Source organism: Prionailurus bengalensis, chromosome B3 (genome assembly GCF_016509475.1).
Source record: "Prionailurus bengalensis isolate Pbe53 chromosome B3, Fcat_Pben_1.1_paternal_pri, whole genome shotgun sequence".
Classification (NCBI taxonomy): Eukaryota; Metazoa; Chordata; class Mammalia; order Carnivora; family Felidae; genus Prionailurus; species Prionailurus bengalensis.
The window spans coordinates 6393705-6413954 of NC_057355.1; the positions used below are offsets into that span (position 1 = coordinate 6393705).

The following is a 20250-nucleotide window of genomic DNA, read 5'->3' on the forward strand; positions in this document are numbered from 1 at the left end:
AAGGCGGCTGCATTTCCCAAGATGGCTATGGGAATATTTAAAGGGACAAGAATACTTTCTTGTTTTTCCCTTTTTAGAGTCAGACATTTAAGGAAATCTTGGTCAGGTTACTGACAAACCAGAGATAACAGAACAGAAACTTCGGTGACCACACACAATATGGACTACATGCGTTGCGGGTTTGGAAAACAGAGACAGCTGAAGTCCTCAATATGCAAAGAGGAGCAAACATCCAGGAGTGGAAGAATCTGATTTCCAAAGTTGCCACATTATAATAGTCAGAATATCTAATCTTCAATAAACAATTACAAAATATACAAAGGAACAGGGACATAGAGCCCATCCACGGGAAAAGAAGAATTTGATGGAGACCATCCCTAAGAAAACCCATCAGAATGGCTGGTCAAGGACAGTAAATCAAGTTTTCTAAATGTGCTCAATGACTCAAGAATATCACAAAGAAATAAAGAAATCAGTAAAACAATGTATGAACAAAATGAGACTGTCAACAAAGTGATAAAAATTATTAAAAGAAACCTAATTCTCAAACTATTCCAAAAAATAAAAGAGGAAAAAAACTTCTAAATTCATTTGACAAGACCAGCATTACCCTGATACCAAAACCAAAGACACTACAAAAAACTACAGCCCAGTATCTCTGATGAACAAAAATGCCAAAATCCTCAACAAAATATCAGCAAACCGAATCCAGCAATACATTAAAAAATCCCTCACCACAAGTATGATTTAATCCAAAGATGCAAGGGTGGTTCAATATTTGCAAAACAACGTGATTCTTCACATGAACAAGAGAAAGAATACAAACTGTACAATCGTCTCAATAGACACAGAAAAAACATCTGACAAACCACAGCATCCATTTATGATAAAAACTCTCAACCAAGTAGGTTTAGAGGGAACATACCTCAAAGTAATAAGGCCATAGACGAAAAACCCACAGCTAACATCATACTCAATGGTGAAAAATGAGCTTTTCCTCTAAGATCAGGAAAAAGACAAGAGTATCAACCACTTTTATTCGACACAGTACCACTGGAACTCCTAGCTGTAGCAATCGAACAAGAAATAAAAGGCATCCAAATTGGTAAGGAAGAATTAAAACTGTCACTATTTTCAGATGACATGATACTGTACACAGAAAACCCTACAGATTCCACCAAAAAGCACTAGAACTGATAAATAAATTTAGTAAAGGTGCAGGATTGCAATTAATATACAGAAATCTGTTGCCTTTCTACACACTAGTAACAAAGTAGAAGAAAAAAAAAAATCCCATTTACAACTGCACCAAAAAGAATAAAACTTAACCAAGGAGGTGAAAGACCTGTATTTTGACAAGTATAAAACACTGATAAAAGAAATTGAAGATGACACAAATAAATGGAAAGATATTCCATGCTAATGGATTTGAAGATTTAATATTGTTAAAATTTCCATACTACAAAAAGCAATCTACGGATTTAAGATAATCCCTATCAAAATACTAACAGCATCTTTCACAGAACTAGAACAAATACTAAAATTTGTATGGAACCACAAAAGATCCCAATTAGCCAAAGCAATCTTGATAACGAACAAATCTAGAGGTATCACAATCTGTGATTTCAAGATATACTACAAAGCTATAATGAAAACAGTATGGTAGTGGCACAAAAATAGACACACAGATCAAAAGAATCAATACAGAGCCCAGAACTAAACCACTCCTATGTGGTAAATCTACAACAAAGGAAGCAAGAATATACAATGGGAAAAGAGTCTCTTCAATAAACGGTGCTGGGAAAACCGGATAGTTACGTGCAAAGGATGACACTGGACCACTTTCATACGCCATATACAAAAATAAAACGGATTAAAGACCTAAATGTGAGAACTGAAAGCATAAAAATCCTAGAAGAGAACACAGGCAGTAACTTGACATCAGCAACTTGTTTCTAGGTATGTCTCCTCAGGCAAGAGAAACAAAAGCTAAAAGAAACCTTTGGGACTACACTGAAATATAAAAAGCTTCTGCATAGCAAAGGAAACCAACAAAACGACAAGGCAACCCTACTGAATAAGAGAAGATATTTGCAAATGACATATCCAATAAGGGGTTGGTATCCCAAATACATAAAGAACTCATGCAAGTCAACACCAGAAAAATAATCCAATTAAAAAATGGGCAGAGGACCTGAACAGCTATTTCTCCAAAGACATACAAATGGCCAACAGAGACATAAAAAGATGCTCAAACATCACTCATCATCAAGGAAACTGAAATCAGAACTACAATGATAGGTCACTTTACACTTGTCAGAATGGCTACTATCAAAACAAGAAATAACAAATGTTGGTGAGGATGTGGATAAAAGGGAACCCTTAGGAACTGTTGGTGGGAATACCAGCTGGTGCAGCCACTGGGGAAAACAGTATGAAGGTTCCTTTTTTTTTTTTTTTTGTAGAGGAAATTCTTGATTTTTTAATATATATATACATACATATCTTGATTCTAAACCTTACAGTTTTGGACTATTATTATTTTTTATTTAAATCCAGGTTAGTTAACATGTAGTGTAATAATGATTTCAGGAACAGAATTTAGTGATTCATCACTTACATGTAACACCCAGTGCTCATCCCAACAAGTGCCCTCCTTAATGCCCAATGACAGTTCATTTAAAAATTAAAAACAGAATTATCATATAATTCACCAGTATAATTCCACTACTGGGTATCTATCCAAAGAAAATGATAACTGCTAATTCGAAAAGATATACACACACCTCTGTTTATTGCAACTTTACAATAGCCAAGATATGGAAGCAACCCAAATGCCCATTGATAGATGAATGGATAGAGAAGATGTGGCATATATACAATGGAATACCACTCAGCCATAAAAAAGAATGAGATCTTGACATTTGTGACAACATGAATGGCCCTAGAGGGTATTTTGCTAAGTGAACTAAGTCAGAGAAAGACAAATGCCATATGGTTTCACTTATATGTGGAACCTAAAAAAACAAAACCAGACTCCTCAATACATAGAACTGGTGGTCCCCAGAGGGGAGGTGCATGGGGGGGTGGGTGAAATAAAGGGAATTAAGAGGTACAAACTTTCAGTTATAAAATAAACAGGTCACAGAGATTAGTATAGCACTCTACCCAATAAGAGCAGAATACACATTATTCTCAGGCACACACAGAACACTCTCCATTATAGGTCAAATGGTAGAGCATAAAATAAGTCTCAAATTTAATAAGACTAAAATACAAAGTTTGTTCTCCAACCACAATGGAGTGAAATTGGAAATTAACAACAGAAGGAATTTGGGAAACTCACAAATACATGAAGGTCAATGCACACATAGTCAATGGGCCAAAGAAGAAATCACAAGGGAAATTAGAAAATATTTTGAGATAATGACAATGAAAGCACAACACACCCAAACTTACAGGACACAGCTAAAGTAGTGCTTAGAAGGGAATTTGTACCTGTAATGCCTGTATTAAAAAACAAGATCTCAAATCAATAACCTAAACTAAATCTGAAAAGGTCAAAAAGATCAAACTAACATCAAAGCAAGTAGAAGGAAGGAAATGGTAAAGATTACATAGTAAATAAATGAAATCAAGAATTAAAAAACAACAGAAAAACCAATGAAACCAAAAGTCGGTTCTTTGAGAAGAACCATAAAACACCCAGCGCTTTTTAGTGAAGAATCAATAAACTCTACTCCCGTCTTTGTTAAATTGACAAATCTTTAACTAGACTGACCAAGAAATCGAGGGAAAACCCAAACTACTATGAAAGAGGGAACATTGCTACTGAGCTCGCAGAAATACAAATGACTATTAGGGAATACGGTGCACAACTGTGTAACAGTAAAATAGATAACCAAGAAGAAATGGACAAATTCCTACAAAGACACAAACACTGAAAACAGACTCAAGAAGAAAAAGAAAATCTGAATAAACCTGTATGTAACAAGTGAACGGATGGAAGTAGTTATCAAAACCTTCCCACAAAGAAGTACTCAGGACTAGATGGCTTTACTACTGACTTCTACCTAACATTTAAAAAACAATTAAATTGTTGGGGCGCCTGGGTGGCTCATCTGCCTTCGGCTCAGCTCATGATCTCATGGTTCGTGGATTGAAGCCCTGCATCGGCCTCTGTTCTCGCAGCTCGGAGCCTGGAGCCTGGAGCCTGCTTCGGATTCTGTGTCTCCTTCTCTCTCTGCCCCTCCCCCTGTTCATGCTCTGTCTCCCGCTCATGCTCTCTCTCTCCCTCTCCCTCAAAATAAATACACATATAAAAAAGTTTAAAAACCAAATTGTTAAAATGCTGACACTACCCAAAGCAGTCTACATATTCAATGCAATCCCTATCAAAATAACACCAGCATTCTTCACAGAGCTAGAACAAACAAGTCTAAAATGGTATGGAACCAGAAGAAGACCCCAAATAGCCAAAGTAATGTTAAAAAAGAAAACAAAAGCTGGAGGTATCATAATTCTGGACTTCAAGCTGTATCACAAAGCTGTAATTACCAAGACAGTATGGTACTGGCACCAAAACAGACACATAAATCAATGGAACAGAATAGAGAACCCAGAAATGGACCCACAAACGTATGGCCAACTAATCTTTGACAAAGCAGGAAAGAATATCCAATGGAATAAAGACGGTCTCTTCAGCAAGTGGTGCTGGGAAAACTGGACAGCGACATGCAGAAGAATGAACCTGGACCGCTTTCTTACACCATACACGAAAAGAAACTCAACATGGATGAGAGACCTAAATGTAAGATGGGAAACTATCAAAATCCTAGAGGAGAAAACAGGCAACACCTCTCTGACCTCAGCCATAGCAACCTCTTACAGACATGTCTCTGGAGGCAAGGGAAACAAAAGCAAAATTGAACTACTGCAAACTCATCAAGAAAACAGCTTCTACACAGCAAAGGAAACAACCAACAAAACAAAAAGGCAACTGATGGAAAAGGAGACAATATCTGCAAATGACATATCAGATAAAGGGTTAGTATCCAAAAATCCATAAAGAACTTATCAAACTCAACACCCAAAAAACAAATAATCCAGTGAAGAAACGGGCAAAAGACATGAACACTTTTCCAAAGAAGACATCCAGATAGCTACCAGATACATGAAAAGATGCTCAACATCACTCATCATCAGGGAAATACAAATCAAAACCACAATGAGATACCATCTCACACCTGTCAGGATGGCTAACGTTAACAACTCAGGCAATGACATGTGTTGGCAAGGATGCAGACAAAGGGCAACACTTTTGCACTGCCGGTGGGAATGCAAACTGGTGTAGCCATTCTAACAGTAGGGAGGTTCCTCAAAAAATTAAAAATAGAACTACCCTAAGACCCAGCAATTTCACTACTAGGTATTTATCCAAAGAACACAAAAATGCTAATTCGAAGGGGCACATGCACCCCAATGTTTATAGCAGCACTATCAACCAAAGCCAAGTTATGGAAAGAGCCCAAATGTCCATTGATTGATGAACAGATACAGAAGATGTGATATATATACACAATGGAATATCACTCGGTGATCAAAAAGAATGAAATCTTGCCATTTGCAACAACATGGATGGAACTAGAGTGTATTATGCTGAGCGAAAGAGGCAAAGAAAGATAAATATATGACTTCACTCATGTGGAATTTAAGAAACAAAACGGGAAGAAAAGGAAAAATAAAAAGAGGAAGTGAGGCAAACCTTAAGAGACTCTTAAATAAAGAAAACTGAGGGTTGCTAGAGGGGTACTGGGTGTGGAGATGGGCTAAATGGGTGATGGGCATTAAGGAGAGCATTTGCTGGGATGAGCACTGGATGGTATATGTAAGTGAAGAATCACTAAATTATACTCCTGAAATCATTATTACACTACATGTTAGCTAAGTTGGATTTAAATAAAATTTTAAAAAAATTAACACCTTAATATATATGGTCAATTAACTTTTTTTAAAAGTTTATTTATTTTGAGAGTGAGCAAACAGGGGAGAAGCAGAGAGAGAGGGAGAAAGAATCCCAAACAGGCTCTGTGCTGTCAGCAGAGTCCAACGTAGGGCTTGATCTCATGAACCGTGAGATCATGACCTGAGCCAAAACCAAGAATCGGATGCTTAACCGACTGAGCCACTCAGGCACCCCTGGTCAATTGACTTTGACTAAGATGCCAAGACAATTCAATGAGGAAAGAAGCCATTTCAACTAATGGAACAACTGGATAGCCATATATGAGAGAACGATGTTGGGCTCCTATCTCACACAAAAGAATGCACAAAAGTTAACTCCAAATGGATCAAAGACTGAAACGTAACTGTTTAAAGTTAAAAGCGGATTCTGTTCGGTTTTTTTTTCCTAAGTTAGGACACCAAACGCATGAGCAATGACAAAAATTCACAAACTGCTTTCAAACGGACTTTACCAAAATTAAAAACTTTGTGTATCAAAGAGCACTATCAAGGAAAGTGAAAAGACAACCCCCAGACGAGGTAAAATATTCGCAAATCATGTATCTGATGAGGGCCCAATATCTAGAATACATAAAGAATTCTTATAATTCAACAGTAAAAAGACAACCCAATTAGAAAATGGGCTAAGATTTGAATAGACATTCTCTGAAGTAGATATACAAATGACCAGCAGGCACAGGATAAGATGCTCAATACCAGTCATCAGAGAAATGCAACTCATAACCACAATGAGCTACCACTGCACACCCAGGAGGATGGGGAGAATCAAAGAAAGAGACCACAGGTGGGGGGGAGGTGTGGGGAAACTGGCACCCTCACACATCGCCAGCAGGAACGTGAAATGGTATAGCCACATTGGAAAGCAATTTGGTAATTCCTCGAAAGTTAAACACAGAGTTACCATATGTCCCTATAATTTCATTCCAAGGCATGTGCCTGAGAATTAAAAACACGTCTACGTGAAATCTTGTGTGTGTTTATAGAAGCATATTCCTAACAGCTGAACAGTAGAAACAACTCAAATGTCCGCCAATTGATGAATGGACAAATAAAAGGCAGTTTATCCACACAATGGTGTATTATGGCAATAAAAAGAAATGAAGTGCTGAGATGTGCTACAACCTGTACATAAAGCTTGAAAACATTATGTTAAGTGAAAGAAGCTGGTTACAAGGACCACATAGTATATGATTCTACTTAAAAGAAATATCCACAAGCGGTGAATCCACAGAAACAGCAAGTAGACTGGTGGTTGCCTACAGCTGGGAAAGTTGGGGGAAACGGGAGAGTGACTGTACTGGATATATGGTTTCTTTCTGGAGTGATGAAAACAATCTGGAATTAGTGATGACGGTTGCACCACTTCACGAATACAATGAAGGCCAGTGAATTGCATTCTTTACTCAATCACTACAAGAACAAAAAGAAAAAACCAAAACACCCAAAAGACTAGAAAAAAAACTGGTCATTATCCTTCATTTCTTTTTCACTGGTTTGTCAAACAGATACTTGTAGGGGTGACTAGGTAGGAGAGGACTGACCAGATCCCAGGATTAAGTCTTCACCCAAGCTTGGAGGAAGAGAGACCCCACGGGGAAAACTGATGGTAACCACAGAGAGGAAAATGGAGGAGATCAATGAGCTTCTGCAACAGAGTCTGAAGACTGCTTTGGATCCAAGAATCCCCTTCTATTGGTTACCCTAAAATATAATACCTTTGGTCTTCTTCTTCAAGTTGTTAAGTTTATTCTCCAAACCTTCCACAACCGACACAGAATGGCTTCTAGGCAACCCCCGCTTTGCCAATCTCTTTGAAGGAGAAATCATTTCATGGTTGAAGAGATTTCTTCGAACTTTGGTCACTTCTGAAAGCATTAAAAAGAACAAACAAAAGCACCAAATATTATCACTAATAAATGCCATATCTGGGAAAAGAAAGACATCCAAAACAGAAAGCAGCTGATTAAGCTTACGGAACTATTCTACAGACTGGCTTCTATATTCACATTTACTAACAGGATTTTCTTAAGTATTATACTCATAGGGTACATAAAGACTATTTGCTTTTACAAATTCAATTTAAATCTAACTTTTCAGGAACACAAGGAAGGCCCACATCACTTAAATCAGAGTCTGTCGTCATTGTAAAATGGACACAATCCTCAGGAGGCCGGTAGTGTAGATCAGGGTCTGTTTTAATGTATGCCAGAATTGTGAGGATTTTCCTCACTTTGGGCCTTTTTACTGCTTTGCACTCGGCTCCAAGGAGAAAAATTTCACAGAGTGAAATCTGTGGATTTGAGTATTTCACGAATTTGCCGCATTATTTTAAATTCTCTTCCTGACTTCAGAACATGGGAGTGTGTGACCATTTATAGACTTAAAGTTGAGGAAAGTAGCTGAAGAATCAATCAAAAACTACCTGACAAAGCCAGCAGGATGGCATCTTCATCCGAAGCAAGATGGCCTATAGGGAAGCCGACTCACTCACTCACCACGGTAACTCTTCTGAGAGCAAGTCATTTAAATACAACCCCAATAAACCATGACCCACAAGTTGGGAGGAGCCCTTATATTTACCGATCAATGACAGACATTAAAGTTAAGGGCACCAGTGATACCCAAGTTTCAAAAACAAACGCCTGAAACTCATTTATGATCTGACAGCCAAGCTGGATTTGTTGGTTTGTTTTCCCAAGTTTATAAAAGTTTAACATTGACAGAAAATGCCAATGACTAATTCATTACACGTAGAGGCATCATTAAAATTCACCAACTGTCAAGTTTTGTCTTCTCCCTCCATCACTCTCTACATTTACACAGTCTCCCACCAGGAACACAGCACAGTAAGATAGGAACACCACAAAAAATAAGGGCCTATCACCCAGCATACTACCAATCTTCACATTTCTCTTACTGTCTCAATATCCCTTATGGCTTCTTGCCTCCCTGAATTTAAGATCCAGGCAGGGATCATATAGTGCATTCAACTGTCACACTTAAAGTGCTTTCATCTAGACCAGTTTCACTGCCTCTTTTCCTTTCTGTGGCTTTCATAATAATGGTGTTAAAGAAAGAAAAAAAAAAAAGATTTCAGGCCAGGGACACCTGGAAAGCTCAGTCAGTAGAGCATGCAACTCTTGATCTCAGGGTCATGAGTTCACCCCCCATGTTGGGTGTAAAGCTTAATTAAAAAAATAAAGATTTCTGGCCCGTGATTTTGCAGAATGCAGTTATTTTGAGACTGTGTGAATATCTTATTCTCCTAAGATATTCTTAGGACATATTTGGACTTAGGACATATGATACCTGGACGTATCTCATTAACCAACGATCATATAAAATTATAATTTAGAACTGTATGCAGCTGTTTAAATACATGCAATTAAACTAAGTTTGGCATCCTAGTCAGTATATGCGTACACCGAGAAGACAAAGTATACCTTGCACTGTATCTTTTGCCAGGACTGGAGGCTGCTGAAGAGTAAGGTGAGAGCCTTCCTGAAAGAGTAAATCGGCACTCATTAAAAAGAATAAAAATTCCACATGAAATCCTCTGACCCTCGCATTCCACTTGCCGGAACCCCTAACAGAAATACTTGTAAAATGCACAAAAACAGATACATGTTCCAAGGACACTGAAGCCTGCATTGTAGTGCAAAATAAGAAACACCCCAGGGGCGCCTGGGTAGCTCAGTCGGTTGAGCGTCCGACTTCGGCTCAGGTCATGACCTCGCGGTCTGTGAGTTCGAGCCCCATGTTGGGCTCTGTGCTGACAGCCCAGAGCCTGGAGCCTGTTTCAGATTCTGTGTCTCCTTCTCTCTCTGACCCTCCCCCTTCATGCTCTCTGTCTCAAAAATAAACGTTAAAAAAAATTAAAAAAAAAAAACAAACACGCTAAATATCCATAAAGAATAAAAGACATTTTGATACATCCATCCAACAGACACTAAAAGATTAGTAAGACCTTTAAAAATAGAGAAGGAAGGAAGACTTATCTGTACATACACAGAAAGAGCTACATGATGGGAGAAAGTGGTGGGGGTGGGAAGGAGAAGTATAGTAGCTTAGTAACGATTTGTAACATTTATGCATAGGCGTGTATCCGGGTATGTGGAAACCTTTGATGTGTGCTATTGGTGTATACAGAAAGGGGCCTGGGAAGAGGAGGGACACTCTTAACTTTTAACTTATTAAGGTTTCAGTTTTTTAACGATGATCATGTATACCTTCTATACTAAAAAAAGTAAAGGGAAACCCGTATAAATTAGAAGATGACTATACTCTTTAAAAAAAAAAAAATATGGGGTGCCTGGGTGGCTTGGTCAGTTAAGCGTCCGACTTCAGCTCAGGTCATGATCTCACGGTCTGTGAGTTCGAGCCCCACATCGGGCTCTGTGCTGACAGCTCAGAGCCTGGAGCCTGTTTCAAATTCTGTGTCTCCCTCTCTCTCTGCTCCTCCCCTGTTCATGCTCTGTCTCTCTCTGTCTCAAAAATAAATAAACGTCAAAAAAAAATTTAAAAAAACAAAACAAAAAAAACGTTTATTTTTGAAAGAGCACATGAGTGGGGGAGGGGCAGAGAGAAAGGTAGACAGAGGATCTGAAGCAGGCTCTGCGCTGACAGCACAGAGCCCAAAGTGGGGCTTGAGCTCATGAACTGTGAGATCATGACCTGAGCTGAAGTCAGATGTTTAACCAAGTGAGCCACCCAGGTGCCCCCCCCCCTCCTTTTTTAAAATTTTACAGTGACACTGTGAGTATGGGAGAGAGGGAGAGAGAGACAGAGAGAGGGTGAGACAGAGAGAGAGAGAGAGAGAGGGAGAGAGAGAGGGAGGGAGGGAGGGAGGGAGGGGGAGGGAGAGAGAGAGAGAGAGAGAGAGAGAGAGAGAGAGAGAGAGAGAGAGAGAGAATCTTAAGCAGGCTCCACGCAGAGCCCAGTGCAGGGCTCAACTCCACAACCCTGGGATCATGACCTGAACCGAATTCAAAAGTCAGATGTTTAACCCACTGAGCCACCCAAGCACCACGAGGATGACTATAATCTTAAGGAGTCTCTATATTAAATTACTTGCTATACAATAATCTAAAAATATAGATACAGCTATACAATGGAATTGTTTTTAAAGCTCGGGGTTGTTTCTTTCCCATTATGCCAATGTGTTACTTGATGAACTACCACATGGAGGCTGACTTAAGGAGTGCTAGAAAGGACTGTGAATCACTGTAACATCTAGAGAGAGGAAGCCTGCCACTTCTGCTGCTGTCACTTTTGGATTTCCTGCTCTCCACTCAGAATTCCAACACATACGATTAGTGCCTGATTCATGGACACTTATGAAGGCACACTACGGAAGTGAATACCACTAGCTCTTAAAATACAATCCCACCTCCAATCCCAAAGGACAGCTATACATATCTAGAAACAAAGCAAACCGTTGTTATGATTAATGCTTCTAAAACTAGTTCTTATAGAATTTTAACTCTTCTCAGAGTGCCTGCAGTTCCAAAAAGTTTCAAGGTACTCTCTTCTTTCCTTAATAAAACATCAGTTCTACTTAATATTAACAGACTGCAGCTGGGTTCAAGTCCTCCCATCTACTGTCACAGAAAAGCAGACCACCTGGGTCCCGACAGCACTCCTCCTCCACCCCACCTTACTGAAGTAAAAGGTACTGAAAAGCACCTTCTGATCTGCAATCAAAGTCCTATCATGATGCACATTACTTTTTCAACGGTCTCTTTGCTTATGTTAGTTATTATTTTATGAGTTTTCTTATCTAGATATTTTGAATTCACTTACTCATTCCTAACTTTCACTTGCTGATTTTCTTTGTATCACCTCTAACTGTCACACTTTTGGGTAAGATGGTTTATCTTTAACAAATTTATAGTTCTTTACTTGTTGGATTAAAAACATCTACTTTTATTTCTATATTCTCCAATGACCATTTCCTCAAAGTAGAGACACTGCCTTTCAATCTTACTTGTTGAATCAACTCCTGCTGGAAAGAACAGACCTAGAAGCACCATTTCCTGTCCTCTGGAAATAACTTACATGTTTTGTAGCTCTCTTGGACACTTTGGGAATTTCAATTTGCCGAAGATTCTGTGAAACCTCTGCAATGCTTTTATGTCTTATTAACGCATTTTTCCTTTTAAAAACAGAAACAAAGAGCCAAAACACATTCAATAGAGGTGACAAGTAGTTACATTAGAAAAGAACCAAAGTTTCTAAGAGAACATTAAATAAAAGTCAGTTTTTTTGACACTGGTCTGAATCTGTAGCAAAATACACCAACTTCACAATTTCCAAAATAACTGCTATAAATTCAACTAGTTACGAGCAATGAAGAACATCAAGAAAAACAGAAAGCACGCAGAAGCCCTCAACTTGTCTCATAAAAGGCTCCTGGCAACCCCATGAGGACAGGTAAGAAGGACACTGTGGACCACGTCATCAACACTGCATATTCCCTGGGTAGTGAAAGGCATCAGATGATGTAGGTTAGGAACTCTGAGAAGTGGTTTCTATGATTCAGAAGTAAGGACAGCTAGGAATTCAATTATTTAAAGGCAACTGCCCTCTGTCTGAACTACAACAGTGCAAGTAATTCCTCCAATCTCTGGAGCTCCCACCTTCTCTTCTTAGCTGATCTGGTACGAAGCTCCTCCAGTTGGTCAGATTCAGTGCCGCCCGACACTGATCTCTGAGCACTTGACAGAAGAGGCACAGAAAGAAGCGGTGATCTGCTCTCCTGTGTCATGGAGTCATCGCTGAAAAAGTCTAGAGGAAGGACGCCAGCTAGCTTCTGAGGAATCATAAACCCCAGGCTGTCGTAAAGAGTTCCGAGTGTCTTCGGGATGGAGCCAATATACCTGCGGAACAGACTGGTTGAACGTGGAGCAGCCACCACTCCACCCTCTCTGTTCCACCCCTCATCCAACACGAGAAGCAGTCCTCCCATTCCACGATTCGCACACAATACCACACGTGGTTCCTAGTAAAAGAGTAGTAAAGTTACTAGTCCTCAAACTCACAACTCCAAAATTTCTTCCAGAAACTTCGCGAGGTATGCCGAATCCTCAGTTAAACACACCATGCGCAGCAAATCTGTCACCTGAGGAAGACAGTGGAAAATTACCATATGCCTTCTACAGGGATGCTGAAAGTCCTTGAGGCTGACTCCCAGGGGCGCTGAGCTTATATACTTGCCTCCTTCACCACTTGCTCCATATCATCTACACTTTCGTGTATGGAAGGACACTGCAGACACATCTCCAAACGAAGAAATACCTGAAGCCGGCACCTTGAGAGAAAAAATACTTGGTCATATCGATCATGAGTGCCATTTAACTAAAAGCTCCTTCCTTAAGCAAAGATCTTTTTCCAGAAGAACCGACAACCAAAAAGAAGAGTCATTGCTTTCTCTAAGTAATGACATGATTATTAGATAAATGGGTAACTCAAACTGCACCTTAAAACATCACGAAGAATCAGGCACAAAGAGCCTCTTTGAACAATTGGCGATCTATTTTAAATGAATAAAAGCAAATCTTGGAGCTTTGTTTGGGAGTGGTGGTAAATCAGTCAATCAATCAATAAAGGTAGTTACTTACTCTCTGACTTTATCTTCATCCAGTTTTTTGCCCAGATTTTGTCGAAGACTTTTGCTAGTTTTTAAGAGGCGATCTTTTACCTGATTCAGGCAGTTCATCTGAAAATACAGAATTATTACCTAGGAGAAAACTGTGTTACTTATTATATCTAATTTATTTCACAGCTGACTAATGCCCTAAGAAGGGAAGTACATCCCCTTAGGTATTTCCCTCTTATTGAACGAAAAATAGTGAAATGAATGTTCTTATTTCATATCTTCAAAAAAAAAAAAACAGGGTAAAAAAGTTATTTAAGAGCAAGGAGGTGTGGCTACAACAAGCTTGCATGTCTGACCTTAAAAAAAAAAAACCTTAAAGACTATAAATAACTTCTATCTATTTTTGAGAAGGAGACTGGCTTTCAGCACTAACGGTGAATAAAGACAATGACAGCATGGTCTAAACCAGTGGTTTACAATACTCCCTCTGCATAGAATCATCTACGAAGCTTTTTACAAGTACATATACCCAGGAACCAAGCCCAAGAGATGTGTTTCTGTTGGTCTTGAGGAAACCAGGCATTAGCATTTTTCAAAAATGTTCTAGGTGACTGTAAAGTCACCTAAGGTAAAAACTGCTGGTTTAATTCATGCAGCTAACATGTAGTTGAGAACAGAGATTTTGTTAGAAAAGAAGTACACGAAGGGGCGCCTGGGTGGGTCAGTTAGTTAAACATCCAACTCTTGATTTTGGCTCAGGTAATAATCTCGCAGTTGTAAGATCGAGCCCCCCACGTCGGCCTCCACACCGAGCATGAAGCTTTGCTTAGGATTCTCTCGATGTGTCCCTTTCCCCCTCTCCTCTGCTCTATAAAAAAAATTAAAAAGAAGTACATGTAATTACCACTACCCTCACCCAGCCTATTTCCCGGATTTCTGCTTTACCAGTTCATTGTGTCTACCTCCCAAGATCTGGAATTAAGTTCACCCCTTCTCTTATTTTTGAATCACACACTGCAGAGCAATCATTTCCCAAGACATATGAACCAAACCCACCAACGAGCAACCAACCACTCCAACTATAATAAACAGCAACATCCATACTCTCTTACTTCCAACTCCTTGGTGCCTTTTGACTTTAGGAATGCTTTAATGGTTGAGATCATATTCCGAGCACATGAATGCAACATGATTTCTCCTGTGGCCACGGTCTTTTGGTAATTTTCATGTATGTAAGACAGGAGCTCCTCTTCAGTTTTAAAGTCTGTGAAAAAAAAAAATTAAGTTGATCATCACATCCAGCTGAAGTCACTGTATGGCTTAAGCCAGTGGTTGTCAACTAGGTATCTTGCCTCCCAGGGCACGTGTGGCTACCTCCGGGTTGCCAGACTGGTGGGGAGGAGGAGGGTGCTCCTGGCATCTAGTGACCAAAGGCCAGGGATGCTGCTTAACATCCTGTGGTTCAAGGGACAGCCCCTAACAGCCCCTAACAGACATCCAAAATGTCAGTGGTGGGGAGGCTGAGAAATGCAGAGATCCTGATTAATTTAATTAAGGCTCTGCAAATCAAATGTACACATTATAAATTTAATGATAACTATTAATGGATAAGAAACTATAGGGGTGCCTGGCTGGCTCAGTCAGTGGAGCATGCGACTCTTGATGTCAGGGTTGTGAGTTCGAGCCCCATGTTGGGTGAACAGATTACTTAAAAATAAATCTTAAAAAAAGAAAAGAAAAGGGATGCCTGGGTTGCTCAGTAGGTTGAACGTCTGACTAGTGATTTTGGCTCAGGTCATGATCCCAGGGGTTGTGGCATCGAGCCTCGCGTCAGGCTTCACACAGAGCGGGGTGCCTGTTTGAGATTCATTCTCTCTCCCTCTGCCCCTCTCCCCTGCTTGCACTCTCACGTGGGCGCGCTCTCTCTCTCTCTCTAAAACAACAAAAAAACACCTATATAACCTCCAAACCCAGCAGAAAGGAAGAGGAACAAACAAAACTTGATTAATCCCAGTCTGCTAGAAAGGAAAAAACAAACAAAAAACCTAGGAAGCACAAAATAAGACTCTAAAAAACATCCAAGCTTATCAATAATTATAAACATCTATTTCACAAATGCACATGCTGGTTAAGAGAAACTATCAGATTGGGTTAAAAAATTCCCTTATATTGTGGATGTCACCAAATATTTAGAAGTATCAATGAAAACAGAACATAGCAAACTTGTATAATGCACTTAAATTAAAACTTAAAGGAAAGTTCATAGACTTAAATAATCTTTTAAAGAAGAAAAATAAAAACCAATTAGCTAAGGGTACAACAGAAGAAACAGCATGAGAGAATAAATCCAAAAAACAAAGGCAATACTAAAGACAGGAACAGAAATGAATTAAATAGGGAAAAAAACCCAAGAGAGATCAGCAGAAACAAAAAAATAATTCTCTGCAAAACCAGATACAGAAATCTATAGTAAGACTGAGTAATATTATATAGAGAAAGGATAAATAAGCAGTATTAGAATAGAAAAATAGAGTAGAGATTTGAAATACTAAGAGGTGAGGTCAAAGTTCATTTTTTTCCATCAAGACACCCATCTGTTCCAGCACCATTTGTTGAAAAGATTATCGTTTTCCCACTGAATTATTGGGGCACCTTTGTCCAAAAGCATGTACCACTGTTGGGCGGGTCTATTTCTGCTCAGAATCTAATCCAGAAACCGTGTTAATATTAATGGCACTTGAGTACTGTTAATTTTGCTCTCCCTTGAATGAACCATCCACATTCATGAATACTTCTTTACTAGCTCATTAAAGATGTTCTGTCCCATTCAAACTGATTATCATCTGTGAATCTAGCATTCCAAAGGTGGGGGAAAAAAAACCCTTCAAGGAGCAGAAAACTTTTACTCCAGAATTCTCAAAAGAAATCAAAGGTAACATCATGCAGTTATTGTCCAAAGTTCACCTCCCACAGGACCGGCTCTGGTAGCGTGAGCTAAGAATCTGCCCTGAGGATGAGAAACACACTGCAGTGCAATCCATTTTTTAGCAAAGAAAGAAACAAATAGGAAAATTAACACTCCTGGATGAAATTCTTCTGCCCAACTCTGAAAGACCTCAATACACTAGATGAGTCACAAAGCTTCCCCATCTCCCTCTCTTCCTCAATGGCTAAAGCTTCTTTAACTACCTGTCCTAGGGCCATGCCATGGCCCTTCTTGTGACTTTACTGAGGCTAATCTCCCATCTAGTACACTCTTCTTTTACCCTCCTGCCATCTGAATTCTGCTTGTTCCTTAAACTCCAGCCTGAGCTCCACTGCCTCCTTAGAAGCCTTCTTAGCCTCTTCTGGCCCAAGGCCGACCTTCTCGTTCTCGACGTCTAGTATGTCTTTGCTGTTGTAGCTTCTTGGCTCTCTTATGTCTTACGTTGTATTAGTCCATTATGTACTTCGTGTGTGTGTGTGTGTGTGTGTGTGTGTGTGTGTACGCTCACATGTACACATGCATATATGAATTCACTATTGTCATCTTTGTGATTGGATCATAAATCTGAGAATAGGACATGATCTTATTTTTATTGTATTCCCCATAACACACCTTGAGGAATTCAGCAGATATTCAATAAATGTTCATTAACTGAAAGGACAGGATTAAAATTTATAAAAATACGAGGGTATGAAAGAATAAGCGTGGCCTTAGACCCCAAAACGCGATGGCATCGAGGAATAAATACCTTTAGGTTTAGAGCTTCGGAGTGTTCTCCCTCGGTTTTCCACTTTATCTGCCGTTCTTCCAACGGCTGCCCTTGGGATCCCCTTCTCCCCGGTGGCATCTGGACTGCCATCTGGACACGACTTCTGGGCCTTCACGTTCAGCCTCGCGACATTCAACATCTTTAAGGAACGGCACATGGTGTTCATCTTCTGCCTCACTGGGGTGCGAGGGACCCCTCCTACCAAAACAGCATCGTGGGAAGACAAGTAAAATAGCTTTTACTTCTGCAGAATTAGTAATGCTTTAATTCAGACTCAGTATTCTGTGAAGGGATACTGCAATAAAGTACATCCCTTCAGGAGGATGTGAATGAGGTGGTTCTCCCATCGGTCTGTACCTACAACACAGAAGAGAAAGAGAGCTCTTCTTTTAACAGAAGTTTAGGAACTAATTATGGCAACAAGATCGGATGATTTTTAGGAAGGCAGAGACCAAACAGACCCAAGGTATCATCACCCAGTGGTCACAGAGTTGTGACAAAAGTTCTGGAAGGCAATTGAGCAGTATGCATTGCAAGCTACTTTTCCCTCACTTTTTGATACAGTAACTTGTTCCAGACAATTTACACTAAGGAAGTCACTCAAAGAATAAATCCTATGCACCCCATATACTACGGTATTACTTATAATGATAAAAATTGAAAACTGTTCAACAGAAAAATTTCATCAATCTTGCGAGGCAATGAGGTGGAACAGTAACTGAAAAGGCAAGGCGGCACAGGGAAATAAATATTGCTGAGTAGCATACAAAGTTGTATTTGCATAACTAAAAATGGAAATGGTTTATTAAGAAGGGAAGATTGTAGGCGATTTTTTAACATCACTTTTGTACTAATGTAATCATTTTCAAGTTTGAAGTGCAAGAACTTGTCCTCTTATTCAGTTACCGTTTCAACCCCATTTTAGGGAATTCCAGTCTTTTAAAACACACACTCTCAAGAAAGACTGCACCAAGAAAGTCTATGTGCATACGTTTCTTTTTGCTGTCTTCCTGAATAGACACAGTGGATTCTTCCCGAGACTTTCTCTGGTAGAGGTCAGAGAGGCAACACGTTAATTCACTTTCAGTTTTGGAAGACTCTTCCTTATTAGATGAGGCAGCCTGTAGTAACCTGCGAACAAGTCAAGATGTCTAGTACGAAGCTAAAATTCTGATTTTTCAAAATGCTTTAAAAACAAAATTCATTAGCCTTTAAAAGCTAATCAAAAGATATCCCCACAAGCAGCCTTCAAAAAATGTATTTTCTCTCTCTTCTCACTTATGATTTAAACAGACTCAGGGACAGAAGCCACCTGTTAACAAAACCATTAATCATTACATATGGTAGTGACTTCTATATTGATGAGATCCTTAAGGTCCCACAGTACATGTCTAATTTAGGCAACTATTCCATAGTTGTTTTCTACTCACTGCCCACACATTAAAGTAGAAGACGATGCAATACAGTATAGTGAGTGTCACAGTGCCTTCTGAATAATTCTTTCACATCACCATTACATCATAGTAAACTAATCTGGAATTGATGAGAAGGGGAGGAAGTGTGGCAGAGGGGATTAGATATTAAATGCTTCTCTGCCTGGGGCTAAACATCACTAAGGGAAACCATGAAAAGAGCAAAACTTTGAAAACGTATTCCTTGTAGGGGCACGTGGTTGGCTCAGCCGGTTGAGTGTTTGACTTCGGCTCAGGTCATGATCTCACGGTTTGTGAGTTTGAGCCCCGCGTCGGGCTCTGCACTGACGGTGCACCCATAGTGCATGAGCAGCCTGCTTCTGATCCTCTGTCTCCCTCTCTCTGTCCCTCCCCGGCTCGCACTCTCTCAAAAATAAATAAACATTCAAAAACAAAACAAAAACTTATTAGTTATATTTCACTATCTTCCATTATCTGATCTAAAAGTGAGAGGAAGTTATGGTGACATTGGTTGAATGGGCTGGGCTTCTCGGCTTCACACGTGCAGTTCTGAAGCAGACTAATTCTCCCTAAGTGTGCTAGGATTTCCTTTAACTGTGGGGATGGTTTGTTTTTCATTCTGTTAATTTTTTTAGAACTTATGAGCCTTTCAATTACACAGAAAAGTAGTGAAAGCATTATTAGATATGTTCTTCCCACAAAGATTAAATATTTGCTAAAGCTTGACCTTATCGACTTCAGATTCTTTTAATGAAATTAAGCATTATAGACACAGAAAAGCCCCAATCTTTTCCCATCCTTTCCTTCCAGAAGTATTCCTAGACTTGTATCTGATTTATAGAGACATACGTATGTATCAAAACCAACATAAATTGCTATTGTATACACTGGAAGTTCTAAAAAATACCATACATCATCCTTTTGCAATTTTCTGTCTGTACTCAACATTTTTCATGAGTATATAAATAGCTCGTTTATTCCGTTTTACTAATCTATCTATAATGTTCTATTGTGTAACTATACCATAGTCTGTTTATCCGTTTCCCCGCTGAGAGACAGCCGGTTCTTTCCACTTTTTCACTTGTAACGACTGGCAATGAACAACCGAGTGTAGCTCTCCTTGTATTTGTGCAAATACTTTAATGTAGACATGTAAAAGTGGAATTGCTGGGTGCCAGCATGTAAAGTTTCTCCTTTACGAGGAATACAAACTGTTCTCTAAAATGGTTGTAACTATTTACAATTCTATCATCGAAAGTGTTCTCATTTCTTTATGTGCTATATCCGACTTACTGACCTTTGACAATCTAATGGGTATAAAACAGAATCTTGTGGGGGGTTTCTTACAGTCGTTTTCATTTCCATTTGCTTAAGCTGAGCATTTTTTTTTTTAAGCTCTACTAGGCCCAATGTGGAGCTCAAACTCAGAACCCCGAGATCA

General features: G+C 39.3%; 1 protein-coding gene across 2 annotated transcripts in view; it reads right to left on the reverse strand.

Annotated features, from left to right (window-relative positions):
• TICRR (TOPBP1 interacting checkpoint and replication regulator) overlaps positions 1–20250 on the reverse strand; it is a 68097-nt gene that overhangs the window by 13340 nt on the left and 34507 nt on the right. For both annotated transcript variants that reach the window (XM_043553955.1, XM_043553954.1), the window contains 10 exons: positions 18368–18507; positions 17356–17574; positions 14734–14885; positions 13644–13741; positions 13240–13333; positions 13065–13144; positions 12663–12902; positions 12082–12178; positions 9468–9525; positions 7740–7889 (listed from right to left, as the gene is read on the reverse strand). In XM_043553955.1, the coding sequence (XP_043409890.1) occupies positions 7740–7889; positions 9468–9525; positions 12082–12178; positions 12663–12902; positions 13065–13144; positions 13240–13333; positions 13644–13741; positions 14734–14885; positions 17356–17574; positions 18368–18507 (1328 nt within the window). The remainder of the gene's footprint in view (positions 1–7739; positions 7890–9467; positions 9526–12081; positions 12179–12662; positions 12903–13064; positions 13145–13239; positions 13334–13643; positions 13742–14733; positions 14886–17355; positions 17575–18367; positions 18508–20250) is intronic.